The sequence below is a fragment of the Molothrus aeneus genome, chromosome 8 (assembly GCF_037042795.1).
Source record: "Molothrus aeneus isolate 106 chromosome 8, BPBGC_Maene_1.0, whole genome shotgun sequence".
NCBI lineage: Eukaryota > Metazoa > Chordata > Aves > Passeriformes > Icteridae > Molothrus > Molothrus aeneus.
In genome coordinates, this window is record NC_089653.1 from 27,723,032 (window position 1) to 27,737,492 (window position 14,461).

The window sequence follows — 14,461 nt, forward strand, 5'->3', positions numbered from 1 at the left end:
CTATGTGTGCGTGTGCACAAAAGACTTCCCACTAAAATTGACATGCAAAAAGCTTTTGAACACTACGCTTTTGACAGCTCATAATTTTTCTCCATTAATGCATGATACTGAGCAGGCAAATGCCCCTTCATTGTGTTGTCAGTGCTGTATCTTTCTACACAACTTCCATAACCACCTGCTTAGAATTTCATAATGGAGTTTCCTGCATTTATTTATTCCTACATGTTTTGCCTATACTCTTGTGTTTCATTTGGAATGGAAAATATTCAGCAGGTGTCACACAGTGGACTTGCGTCTCCCATACCGCTTCTTGGTAACTTACACCTTGTATAAACAGGCTCCCACATCAAAAGGAAATGATAAGCTACATTCGTAAGTGTCATGTAACGAGGAGCCTTGATGGTAAACAATTCCTACAGACTTGCTATCCCATGAAAGATTTATCAGTTACCTCACTGATGAGCTCTCCAGCCTTCTTTACACTTTCTATCTGCGGAGATCTCAGAGCCATCCAACCAACTCCTTTCATGAAGTTCAGGTCTGATTTATAGCGATGCTGTTAAAAATGAAAATCATTAACTATCAGTTTTGTATCCACAGCTATTAAGGTTTTTTAAAAAACTCCCTGGTTCACATTCACATTTTGAGGTTTTTCATTTGCCATGCACATATCAGATTGTAAAGCCAAACTGTTTGCATTTGTTCGTTCCACCAGGAATTAAATAATGTATCATATGCAAGTTACAAGAGAAGGCCCCACGAGTGAATTAGTATGACTCAAAGCAGAAAGTAATAACCTGTTTGTACTGGGCGTAAAAGAACCTCTTTTGAAATAATTTTATGAGGTGAGTACAAGTCAGGAATACTAATTATTTTATCTGGTTCATGGTTCCTCGTTAACCCCATTTCTAGGAGGACACATTACTCTTTCTTTACTCACATTAAAGTCTTGCTTTTAGCTTCTAATCTATTAAAGAAAATCAGGCAGACCCAATAAAAAGTGAAAGTCAGCAAAGTGCCCACAATCCCAACAATCCTGACTTCACTTCAGAGTCATGGTGTCTCACTGTGTGACTTTAATTCGATCATCCAACTTTCATTTCTGGTCTCCCCTGTGCGTACAAAGGACATGAAAATCAACTAACTCATGTGTGCTGTACACTACTCTACTAGGCAGCGATGGTATCAGGCAAAACCATCATCACCATTTGCCTGGACTCCTGATTTGGGGTTCTAAAATTGGGAGCCAAGTGCTGAGGTTCTCCCTCACATCCTATCCCGTCCCTCATCCTATCCTGTCCCTCTCTAGGCAGGCTCGGGAGCAGCCTGAGCTACTGGCACATCCTACCTACTGAGGCTGGTAGGGTCCAAAAGAAAGATTTTACCTCACTCTGTAGCATGTGGGCTCTTTTGGCCCACTTCATCTTCATGTCTTCGGGAAGCGCTGTAAATTCATGGAGTCTCTTTCTGTAGTCTTGATCACTTGCTAAGGCCTGGGCTTTCCTGGCATGGACAAGATTGACCATGTCCATGGGCAGATGAAACTGAGACCACACATCTTGGGATCCCTTCTTATACTCTTGTTCACTCTGTAATTTGGCAGCGTGCAAGCAGTGCAGCAACCTGGCATCATCCAGAACGCTTCTGGCACCAATGCATTTTCCTCTCTCCATCACAAAATTGTGTTTATATTGGTACTAAAAAATTTAGAAAAAGGGTAAAAGAGAATATGTGCCAAACTTAGACCAGCTATTCCAGATAACTAACTTAAGATAAATTACTGAAACATCTATGTTTTCGGTAAAACCACCTCAAGGTATGTAGCAGTAGAAAGCAATTGTTTGAATATCTCATTGCTCTCAAATTTAAATACCACAGGAGCTGCAACATTAAAGTTAAGTGCATCTCATTGTATCTTCTGAATATGCCCAAAACATTGATCATGTTTAACCTCAAATCATGTATTTTTATTGTCTCTCTAAGAATTGTATTCCCATCAGAATAGGGAATGCGAATGCGAGAGAAACAAACAAAAGACAGAAGAAAAAGAAATCTATACAAAAGCAAAACACCATGCACTCTGTAGCCTTCAGATTTGCAAATGCCACCCAGCTATTTTAAAGAGTAAATTCAGTTTTCCTGGAAAGAATAAGAACCAGCAACCCCTCATTCTCATCTTAGCTGGGACTATGACTCTCCCTGTGATCTTGCATTTATCCTCTCTGTGAAATAGTGATGATGATGATAATGCTTATTTATACAGCATCAACAGGGTGCTTAGAACTTTAAAGGGAAGGCCTGGGCCCTGAAGAGTTCATAATGTAGTTGAAATGGGATAATAACACTTATCTACCACACAAGAGAGTTGTGGGGATTAAATTACAGCATCTAATGTTTATAAAGTGCTTCCAAGATGAAGGGCCAAATTCAGATCTGTTGTAAGTGGATGTAATTCTATTACAGACTTGTACCCTCTAGAGCAGATCTGAAGCTGTAACCAAAAGCACTCTGCAAAATATGGTTAAGTACATATTATAAATTACAACTAGAAATGGTTGCTTCATTAAAGAAACAGGTGTGAAATATATTCATATTTTATCACGTAAGAGATAAAGTATGCAACTAAGTACTACATAAAATGAAGACTTTTTCCATCTTCCTAGAATTTATTAAATATCTTGTGAAAGAGGGATGAACTTAGACTTTCTGAGAAATGGGTACCACCATGTCTGTGTTTTGCATACAACAATCCAAATTATAGGATATTTATAAGGATAAGATGACTTGTTTCTTCTATTTTAGAAGTTAAGGGGACACATATTTACAGGAATTTGCACTGATTTTTACTTCTTAACCAGACTGGGAACTCCTGATTTTTGGAGATTCAAAGAACCCTCAGCTTTTTCTGACTTCATTTCAATTTGGAAATACTAAACAGTTCCAAAAGTCAGCTCAAAACAGAGTGCACAGAGTTAGTGGGCACTTTATGATATGAGGAGCCAGCAGCCTGAAAAAGAGCAGAATCCCTTTTCCCTCTGTTTGCAAATACTTTAATTCATTTGCTATTTCCCACTGGAAGATGTTTAACCTGGCTTGGTTCCCGATTAACAGCAATTCTTCCTCTTCTTTTTTTTCTTAATTCACACAAAGAATCTTATTCATAAGTAATATATTCTGTCTCACACTTGTCTCACATGGTTATGGAGTTGCTTTAATTCAGTAAAATCTGCTTTAGACATTGTTTTACATGAAGTTAACAGAAATTAGGCAAGAAGGGAGGTTGAATCATTCAACTCACATCACTGGCAATTTCTCTGGAGGCCCTGGCAGTCTGGAACGGGAGTGCTTCCATTGTCAGCTTGTAGCCTTGAGCACGTAGATTATGCCAAGATTCTCTGTATTTTGCCTAAAGTAGGAAAGGCACATGTAGACTGCTACTTTACTTTTAAATGCACAAAGGAACAAACAAAGGAACTATCTTTCATTTGTTATTCTGTGTTACAGTCTCATTCTTTATAATCAAAGGATTTTTTTTTAAATTATCTTTGGGAAATCCTACTAACTCAGACAAAACATGTCTCGCTCTTTATGTAGATTTAATTTACTCACAACCGTATATATGCTAATGAAGATTTAATTTGATTATAATCAAATCAAGGAAAGCATAAATAGAATAGACCTCCAATTTCCTCTACTTATTCATCTTCCTTGCCACTGCACAATTCATCCTGCATCTGAAATAAGTTGTAAGAAATACAGAACAAATTCTTACATCACTGAGGTTGGCTGCATTTATTCTAGCCCGTGTAAACTCTGGCAGACCCAGTGTTGGTGTGTAGTGATGCCGACTGTCCTCTCCTGCTGCTTTATACAGGCGCTAGCAAAGAGATCAAAGAGACAACTGAAATTAATTTTCTCTCTTGTTTCAATAACACAACAGCAGTACTTAAGTTGTTAATGATTGTGACAACTGTGGTCAGCCATCATTGAAAATAGCTGAGGATTTCATTGAAATTGCAAAGATTATTTCTTTTTCTGGGCATAAAGATGTGGGGCTTTTGCTGGGCATTAAGGACATTTACACTAACTTTTACAAATATATGATGATGTCAAACCACAACATTCTCAGCCTTGCATTGTTATATTCCCAGCAAGGCAAAAGTAGACCTAAGGATGCCAAGGGCATCATGAATGTGTGTGAAATAAAAAGGCAAGTATTTCTGGTAGACTGGGCATATTTTCTAGCTTGAATTTTTTTCCTCAAGTTATTATATATGATTTTGATAATTTTTCTATAGGTTTTGGGGTTTTTTTTTTCAGAATTTAGAACAGTGATTCTTCTCTAAAAAAGAAAAGGCTCTTTGAGAAGCCCTCAAAGGTGGATCATATTATGCAATGAGCTCCCTCTAGAACACCCCACAGTTCTGATTTTTGAGTCTCTGTTTCATGCAAAAAACTTGATAATAGAACTCTGTTGTTTGGATACTAAGTGAGCTTTTTGAAAGAGATTGAATTGAAAATGGTATTAAATGCTTGGGAAAAAAAAAAAGTGATCTAACTGTGAAAAAGCACAAATCAGTGATGCTGCCATTTTTTGATGCATTTCGCTTTCAGAACAGGGTTGTCTCTTTCCCAGTTCTCCATCCCCAGCTTGCTGCATTTTGAAAAGCATATTTTCTGATTCACGTTAGGAGAGCCTACCTCATTAGCAATCATATTGCTGAATTTTGCATGAAGGAGGCCAGGAGAGTCTGTCACCGATGTGTACTTGAAGGAATGTGGCTGCTGACGATATTTACTCTGAGTTCACACACAAAGAAAAATGAGCAGAATAAGTAAATTGCCTTGTCAGATAAGGGATTTTTTCCAATTCTAGTGGAATTCCACTGCTTCTTGTGCTTAAAACTAGTTTGTCTATTGATCCTTAGACTAATTCACCTTTTGCTATTCTGAGTTAGGTGCATTCAAGTTTCACAGGGAAAATGAAAAGCAAATAAGGAATAAGACACGAAAGAAAAGTGCTGCCGTGCTGAATATGCTGAAAACAGTAACGAGATTATTTCATCCCTTGGTGTCATTAACCCAGGGTAGTGGAATTAAAGCAAAGGCAATCCAGTCCAGAGAGAGAAGAAGATGCACAAACCCACTGGATTTTTTTGTGAGAAAAAAAGGTTCCACCTGGCCTGTGGTCCAATGCCAGAATTGTGAACAAAACAACTGCAAGATCACTGCATGTAGGTAGTTGTTCCTTAGTACACAACTCCTACTTTTCCTCATTTCACATCTATGTGAATACAGGCAAAAGATGCAGGATTTGAAACTATGAGAGACTGTATGAAGAGAACATGACAGATGAAATTAAAAGTCCAGTTACAGAGGAAAAAAACAATAGCACACAAAAGCAGCAGGTGAAAAAGAAGACTGACTGTAAAACAGGTGTAGAGATGAGGACCCTGTAATATTCTGGGCACTGCACAGCTCATTCTAATTTTGGAGAAATAATACAAGGTATTTATTACAGATAGGCACAGCTTTACTTTTAGTTGAAAAAGCCCATTTAAATTCCTAAATAAATAACATAACCCATATCTCCTGGGTCTGAAACACAGGAGAAAAGATTTGCAAAATAAGTTAGCAAAGTTTGCAAAGCCTAGAACTCCATCAGGTTCACCCATCTACAGTTAGGACACGAGTGGAATGATCAAACGCAGTGGGAGGGAGTCTGGCATTATCCAGTGAGTCACTTTGCCAGCCCAGTCTAATAGAAAGACATCTGGCAAACTCTTGTTCGTAGTGGAGAAATCAAACCCCTCTTTTGTTACCTCGCTGATGAGTTCAGAAGCTTTCTTCTTCCCTTCAATCTCCAGGGCCCCTGGGGTAATACATCCAACGCCTCGCATAAAGTTCATGTCAGAGCGATATAAATTCTAAGGAAAACCAAGCAGAAGTAATTATGAGTTTGCATTTGAGATGCCCTATATTTATTCACCCAAAAATATGCAATAACTCCATTAAAATTAGTATCTACCACAGAGAGTTTGTGCACATTGCCCTAAGATCTTGTGTTTATGAATGTGCCTGTGTGAATACAGCCCTGGCAGATCTACAGCACAGATGTAGGATTCTGGGGACTACTGAACCTCATGAACACCAAATGCGACTTGAACTTCTGTCTTCCATTTGTAACCTTGAAAAATCATTTTCTAGGTACATGAATTTTCTTCCTATATAATACATAAATCACAGGTAGATATTATCGATTTGTACATATACATAAAATAAGACCAGTTTATAAAAACATAAGAAAATATGGTTTTTTCTTTCTCTTTTAAATCAGAGAAACTGCAGACAAACTAGCCTTGATTTTAACAGTTCTGAATTGTCATAATATAAGCAAGGAACACTAAGGAAAAATAGCACTGAGCCACTACATACACATTATTAAAATATTTTCAGACCACCAAACCTAGCAGTGACTCCCTGTAAATATTAATTTTTCAAAATTTAACAATAGGTTCCTGATAAATACATTACAACGATATTATTTCATTTCATAATGAGAAGGATGAGGAGTAGTATGGATGGAAACCTGCCTCAGAATCTCTGATTATGTGTGTTTAACCCATATTAGGATTACACTTGTTTGGACACATCCTGTCATCTCTAAGTCTGTTTGCTGATATGTTAAGGTGATACATAGCAACATTTTGTGGCCAGGTAGGTTTTTAAGATACAGCCCCTCCTGAGGTCTGCAGGGGCAATGTGATCTATGAAAAGCCCTTTGCTCAAGGCTCTGTCTATAGATTTATAAGGCATTATTTAGTTAATTTTACTCAAGACTATGTAGGGAGTTAAGCTCATCCTTAGAATTATAGTGGATGAGCCTTGGGCCAGAGCTGATAAGTGTCTTACAAATCCAATCCTTCTTGTTAAAGTACAAGGAAATTTCACCCAGATCCAAACCAAGTTGTAAATACCAGTTGGTAAAAGGGTTTGCATTGTTAGAAAGACCTTAGAAAGGGTAGTTTTACCAACTGTCCAATCATCCTCACTTGCAAACCCTTCTCTACCCAATCATCAAAGACTACTAGACTTTATCTCTAGTTTCTCTAGTTTCTACTAGACTTTATTCTCTAGTTTCCACTAGATACTCTAGTAGTATCTCTACTACACATTGTTCCACTGTGCAGTAAGACAAACGTCTCATTCCTCCTCATAATCAAGGGGGAACAGCCATTGTTTATCCCTCAGCTCTGCCCAAACCCTTGCTGCCAGCTGTCACGAGCTGGAGCAGAACTGTTTTGCACCAGAACCAGCAGGAAACATCGCTGTGACACGCTGCAGTCACCTCACTCTGCAGTCTGGAGGCGTTCTGGGCGCAGCGCAGCCTCACGTCGTCGGCCAGAGCTGTGTACTGGTGGAGCAGCTGCCTGTACTCCTGCTCACTGACCAGCGACTGGGCCCTCCTGGCATGCACCAAGGGCATCATATCCAGAGGCAGGTGGAAGTGAGACTTCGTGTCCTCAAAACCTTGCTTATATTTCACCTATCAAGCGAGAAACAGATCACATAGATATCACAGCAAAGTAATTAAAATTCAGGTTTTGATCAGAAGAGACGTTCCCCGTATTTCTTCCATTTTGCAGTATAAATTATTCTTTTTTAAAACAAGTTCCCTAACTTGTTTAACCATACTGTGATAGATCAATAATTATAATTAGAATAGGTGGCAGCCTATACTTCATCGAAAAGTAGCCATCTATATTATATTAAACTGAGATTATTTATTTGTTAAAACTTGATACATTGAATCTATAAAATTAAGCAAACTGGCAAGAGAAGTCCAAATTTAGTGCATTTTTTTAAAGTGCCACAAAAAGAGGCAGCTACTGCCTGAGTAAAACATGCAAGCAGCCTTATTTATATTGGAATTAGAAAAAAACCCTCAGATCAAAATATTTGTTGATTTGGCCAGTTTAGTTTCATAATTCTAGACTAATATTTAGTGCTGGGTTGGTTTTTTTCACTTCTTGTCTCTGTCCAAGAGAAGAAAGGTACAGAAATCTTCAAAGAACTTTTTTCACATGACATTTCCCAATCAGATTATGCAAATTTGAGATGTTCAGGCTGTTCATCAGGATAATGAACATCCAGAATTATTGGGGTCATCAAACAACTGAGAGTAACCTGACAGATGGATGAATTCTTCAAACACTTTCTACTAGCTGTTTGTCTAAGCCTGCCATCAGTAAAAGACCAGCATTTCTGAGAACCATGAACACACTCCCATATATTTCACTGCTTTCTGGATCAAGCCAGTCTTCAAAATGCACTGAAGAGTTACAATTCCTATAGCAAACAACAAATGATGTCATTCTTCACGCACGTCAAGACCAAGTGGGAACCATTCCCCTACCAAAAAAGTCCAACTTGAAATTCCATAAACTCATTCAGCCTTTGGTCTTTCAGAAAAACAATAAATTGAAAATCAACACTGAATGACTAATTTCATTTACTTCTGTACAGAGACCAGTGCTAATTTTCAATTAGACCTGCCTCTGAGTGATGCTTTCACAGAGTAAAATGTTCTGTGATAGGCAGCAGTGTTATGAAGCAGAGGAGTGTGCTAGAACACAGGCTTCTTTTACTGCCAAATAATGTTACTGTAAATAATGTCGAAAAATGGCAAGAATATCACAATTATACTAATATATCTGGACAATGGGACAGAAAGCCCTAAGTTTTAAATAAGTAGGCTATTCTACAACTAGTCTACAGCTAAGTGCATCTTCCTTGAGGAACTACTCCCAGTTAGGAAACCAATTCAAGAATGCCCCCATCCTCTTCCTTTACTTACATCACTCTGCAGAGATGTTGCACGGACTGAATGAGCCATACGAATGTCACCATCCAGGCCACATGAGCCAGCCATCTGCCCTTTCATTTTCTGAAAGGCCTCCTTATATTTGTGCTAAAAAGGAAGTAGGAAGAGAAATGTGGGTAGGAGTAAAGAGAAGTATTAGTCCAGCTGTTAATACCTGAATAAAAGGGCTTTCATAGGACAGTCAATTCTGACAATATTCAGTATGATAATAAATCTGAATGAAGATTTAGAGGGTTCTGGAAGACCTCACCCAACTGCAATCCCTGTGACTGTGCATCACCGCAGCAGGTAAACTGCTCACACAGACCTGCCTTTGCTTATTTACCAACAACACCTCGCTGTGGCTGCACTTCCAAAAGCATCACTAGCTAGTCTGAGGCCAGATGTCTCCCAGATGCAGAGCTGGCTGGACATGCTGTTTCCATGAGAAGTCCCTCAGCAGGGCAGATGCAGTCTGGAGTGACTGACATGTCCTGCTGGACAGCATCAGCAGTAGGTTCACGTACATCACTTATGATTTCACCCGAAGCCTTTGCTGCCTGGAAGGGGATGGCATCCAGTTTCAGCTGATAGCCACCATCTCTCATCCTTCTCCAGGACTCCTTGTAACGAGTCTAGGAAACATGGAACAGAAATAAAGAAGAGTTGCTGTTCATAGGATTGACATGGCAGCATTATCGAAACCTTAGAAATGTTACCAGATGAGTTTCATTCTATTCTAATGCAGAGGGCAAACACAAATGAAACTATCAATGCACAAGAGGAATTATTGCCAAATGTCCATTAGAAAAGACTATTTATTTGATCATTCTTTATCTTTCTAATGTAGGTGAAATTGGATAAGAAGTTTGATTTCCCCACATTACTTCAGAAATATTTAGACCATAAAATGATCATATATGGGGGAAATGAAAGAAATCTAGTATAATTTCCTATTTAGGACAAACAGTGAAACACTATCAACATTTCCACTTTCCTTTAAAATATTAAAGGTAAGGTTTATACCTCACTGATATTCATAGCATTTAATTTGGCCTGCAGGATTTCAGGAAGATCTGTTGTTGGTGTATACTGATGCTTTATACTCTCTCCATGTTCCTTGTACAGCCTCTGCAAACAGAGATGAATTTCAGTAGCAAGTACTCTCTACATGTTCAATCATTAGTTCAAACAAAAACATTAACAATTAAGTTTATGGAAAGCAAACTACAGAAAAGCAGCAGAGGCATTAATAAATACAGGTAATTGTATCAGTCAAAATGGATTCAAAAGCCTTTGGGATCTGATACACTTATCAGCTAGAGTATGCTAGAGAGAAGCTCCTTGAAGTTTTGAGTGTGTAAATCAATGTATATGAAAATTCAGATATTTGAATATTAATTTGATAAAACTTCTAACATATGTGCGTGAGGAGAAGAAAAATAAACAGCAGTGATTAAGGGTGTGCAGCCCACTAACACTTTGAAATTCCACAGAAATACAGGGGGTTCAAGACCCCCAGACACCTCTCCAAAGGTGTTCAATTTTAGCAGATAAATGGGATGGTAATTATTTGTGCAATTACTCCAAATTTATCTCCAGGGTTAGTTGCAAAGGGGTGCTGAATAGTCAATGGGAAGAGATTGCAACACCTCAGAGTGTGATTGATCCCATCACAGAAGAGGTGTCTGTGTGTGCCATTCACATCAGCCCTTGGAGGAAGAGCACAGAGCTGGCCCAGGACCAGGTAACTTTCAGATGTCTGCTGACAGGTAAGAGGAGTTCCATGCAATTAACTGGAACTGGAACTTCCCCTGAAATGGCTATGCAGAGTTCTCCTTCTCATATTACTTTTCTTTGCTAGCCTAGTTTTCTTCTTTCGTTGACACCATAACTTTCAGATGGGTACAGACAGACACTTTTCTTTCCTTGGCCTTAGATCTGACCCATGTCTGGAGCACCTGACTTGCCTTTTGCAGGCTATTATTTCTACAGAAGGGTTCAAGACTCTCTACATTAGAATGGACTCCTCCATTTCACCTGTCTGACACTTTTTTAGCAGCTGGGCCCACTTGTATTGTAGCTCCATAAGAGGAAAATTAATGAGAACTCCATGTGTGAAGAAGTAGAGCACCAGACTGATTTTGACTGTGGCTCAGTGAAACAAAATTACTTATATTTATCCTGCCTGAGATGTAAGCCTTTTGGATCTTATTAATTAAACCAAAGGCACAGACACCAAAAGTATTACAATAGCATGTGTTTTACACAAAGTCTTTCATCTTCTCCTTCACTTTAAAAATATCTATTTTCAAAATAAAACATCCTCTCATGTTTGAAACTTGTCTTTTTTGAGTGACTTTTGCTTATTATTCACTTCTGTATTATCCCAGTTAAGTCTACAATATTTTTAAATCGCTCTTCTATTAAAAATAAACATGTTTAAACACCAAACAGCCTCAATTCTTCCCTTTAAGGTTTCCCCTCCTGGATTTCTCTCTCAGCAGGATGACAGCTTGAAATAATTTATTTTTCCTTCCTTGTCATGCTGCCTTACGTTTTGTTTCCAAAGAATGTGCAGAAACTGAAATTTGAAAGATCTGTTTGAAAAGAGGAAAGAACCCCAAACATGTTCTTCCTTAATGAATATCAGAAGGCAAAAATTCTTTAAAGGTCAAAGATCAGTCTTACTCCTAAATTTTACTTCTAAAGATAAGCAGGACAGAAAGTGGTTTCTGTATGAAAATCCCATTCACTTCTGTGGGATCTCTTCCCAGTCCAAGTTAGAAACATGCTCTTTGTGGGATGCACCACACCAGAACACAGAAGTTTCATGGTTCCAAAGGATAATCTCAGAGAAAGAAAGAGAGAGAAAGCCAGTGCTTCAATCAGGTCGTTCAAAGAGGATACCACTCTTATAATCATAATGTATATACATTATAACTTACATCCACAGCCTGGTTATAACTAATTCTAGCCTGGATCATCTCAGGAGTGTCTTTAATACTGGTAAACTTCAAAGCATATGGATGCTGACGGTACTTCTTCTGTTGAGCAGAAAAAGATCAAAGCTGTGAATTTTGTGCTGCTCTTTCATGCTATTTGAAAGAGAAAAATCATAGGTTGCTGGAGATTAGAGTGAATTTGTGAACATAATTATTATTCCTCTTTCCTCATCTTTATGTCCTAGGTACTTTCAGATTAATATTTGTTTCAATTCAACAATAACCTTTTGCCAATTAATATTAATCCTTAAATATAAGAAAAATATTTCAAAATCAGGTTCTGCTTACCTAAATACTCCAGAACTCAGGATTTTAAAATCTTTTCTACATTACTTCAAATAGAGTATGACCAATTGTATTTTAAATTTCCAGTTCCTTTAAGCAAGAAATGATAGACAATTGTAGTGTTTTAATAATGGCAACTATTTAACTTATTGGTTAGGGTTTAGGTTACCTCCTTAAACCTGCAGCAAATCTGTGCAGTGGTTGACAGTACCTAATTGTTATGGCATATCTTCTAGAAAATTATATTAATTTTGCTCACTCTTAGGGACTCATAGTAGCTTCTGAGAGCTTCTTGGTCTTGTTATATATACATAATTAAGGTGTAGGCAATTCAGTGGAAAAATGGCAGTTTTTCCATTTGGCCAGGTCACTAAAAGCTTCCCTTCCTGCAGGAGTTGTCTTAAATCAATCAATCCATACCTTTATCACTTCTCCAAATAGCACATACTAAATTTTCCAAATGCCTGACTTGTTATTTTCTTTAAACTGAGCTGTGACCCATAGAACTTTATTTGAAGAAACATCTTGACCCTTCAAAGACTAAAAATACCAATGTAAAATACACAAACACTTTAAAGTATTACGAACGTATAAGTAATGTTTTGGTTTCCAAAAGTAATATCCTAAAATTGAGCAATCTTACTGAGTTTAACAGGGAACAAAAGTGGTTTATGACTTGTCTTAATCAAATTTGGAGACAAAGCAGAGTTGACCAGAACATGTCTGCAAAAAATTGCGAGAGATTATATCCTGGCAATTGTTTTTTATCAGGATTAGAAGGACTATATGTATGAAAGGACAAGGCTCATAGCAACCTAACATTACTTAGTACTCACAAAAAGGTTGAGATGAGCAGCCTAGGGAGTCAAATTTCTACTCAGCAGTTTTCACTACTGAAACACCCAAATGGAATTCACAGTTACTGTTCCAGCTGGCATTACTGTAGCAACTTTTATAAAGCTACCTTGCTTGACACTAGTTGAGGATCTCATTTATTGTGTCTAAAAACATCATCCTTCTTCATCCACAATGGATGATTGCATGGAGGGGAAAAATAGTGTTAGCAATCAGCCAGTTGTGAAAGGTTGACTATTTTTCTGAGACACCACAGACTGAATGGACACATGATTCCTGCATCATAGTTATTGAAAAATCACAGGATTCAATCTCTTACAGCAACAGATTTGGCCAGCAGGACTACCTCTGAAATAACAGAAACAGAACACTATGAACCTTTTAACCATTTCCACCAGAACTTCATTTGAAGGCCTCATGGGACAGGGACAAAATATTCTAGAGTCTGACTTCTCCTGTAAGTGATATTGGTTATAGGGAGAAATAAGGATGAAAACTACTTGAGCTGATAGATAACTGCAGACAGAGGTATCTATGTGAATTTCAATGAATATATATGAAAAACAAGCAAGAAGGAAATGTGTTTCTGTTACAAAAGGAGGTTCTGGGTCCAATGGCTCCATCTTTTCATCATCTCTCCTGTTTTGGTTCATTAAAAAGGTAGGCTAGTGGGTAGCAATTGAGCACTGTTTGATTGCCATTATTATTCATAATATCATTTGTCACCTACTTTGTTTTTGCAAAGGCTATATGGACTCCTACTGGCATGTGTTTGGTATCTGGTTTCCCTCTAATTACCAGTCCTATCCCTGGTTTTGAGGGCTTTCATGTGGTATGCCTTTTTCTTTCCCCTTTGAGTGGAAATTATTTTAATTTTATACAGACATTTTGCACGCATTATGCAGCAAATTCTGTTACATGCTGTCATGAAATCTCACCTCACTAATGAGTTCTCCTGCCTTCTTAGCCTGTTCCACATTTAATGACCCAGTGGCTATCCATCCAGCTCCTTTCATCCAGTTCAGATCTGCTCTGTATCGGTTCTGACAAAGAAAAGAAAATGTCCTATTGTTGGTGCTCATACACTTAAAATGCCATTAAAGGATTCAGACATCTCCAGAACAACAATGAAGTCAAATTAGTGCCTGCTTTTGTTTTATTCACTATTGCACTAGTTGCAAGGAAAGCAAAAAAATATACAGAATGAAATAGAAGTATAAGGATTCACCAGTACTTGTGCAATATGCCCTGCAAGGTAATTTTTAAAAGTGGTCTACACCTTACTGTTGTTTGCAATTTTTACTCTAACTTCAGTTTTGTTGCATATGGAGCACTCTTTAAAAGATCATCTGTGACTTGCAATAAAAAGAAAATGACACTTAGCATTTCCCAAAGCATATATTTTTGTTTTACTGGAGAGAAATTGTTTGTTTTTCCATGTGTCTTTAAGGAA

General features: G+C 37.8%; 1 protein-coding gene across 1 annotated transcript in view; it reads right to left on the reverse strand.

Annotated features, from left to right (window-relative positions):
* NRAP (nebulin related anchoring protein) overlaps positions 1-14,461 on the reverse strand; it is a 46,957-nt gene that overhangs the window by 4,839 nt on the left and 27,657 nt on the right. Inside the window, exons 25-36 of the mRNA XM_066554509.1 lie at positions 13,947-14,051; positions 11,812-11,910; positions 9,890-9,994; positions 9,391-9,498; positions 8,858-8,971; positions 7,349-7,546; positions 5,823-5,927; positions 4,702-4,800; positions 3,773-3,877; positions 3,299-3,406; positions 1,386-1,697; positions 452-556 (exon numbers count right to left, since the gene is read on the reverse strand). Coding sequence (XP_066410606.1) covers positions 452-556; positions 1,386-1,697; positions 3,299-3,406; positions 3,773-3,877; positions 4,702-4,800; positions 5,823-5,927; positions 7,349-7,546; positions 8,858-8,971; positions 9,391-9,498; positions 9,890-9,994; positions 11,812-11,910; positions 13,947-14,051 — 1,563 coding nt within the window. The remainder of the gene's footprint in view (positions 1-451; positions 557-1,385; positions 1,698-3,298; positions 3,407-3,772; positions 3,878-4,701; positions 4,801-5,822; positions 5,928-7,348; positions 7,547-8,857; positions 8,972-9,390; positions 9,499-9,889; positions 9,995-11,811; positions 11,911-13,946; positions 14,052-14,461) is intronic.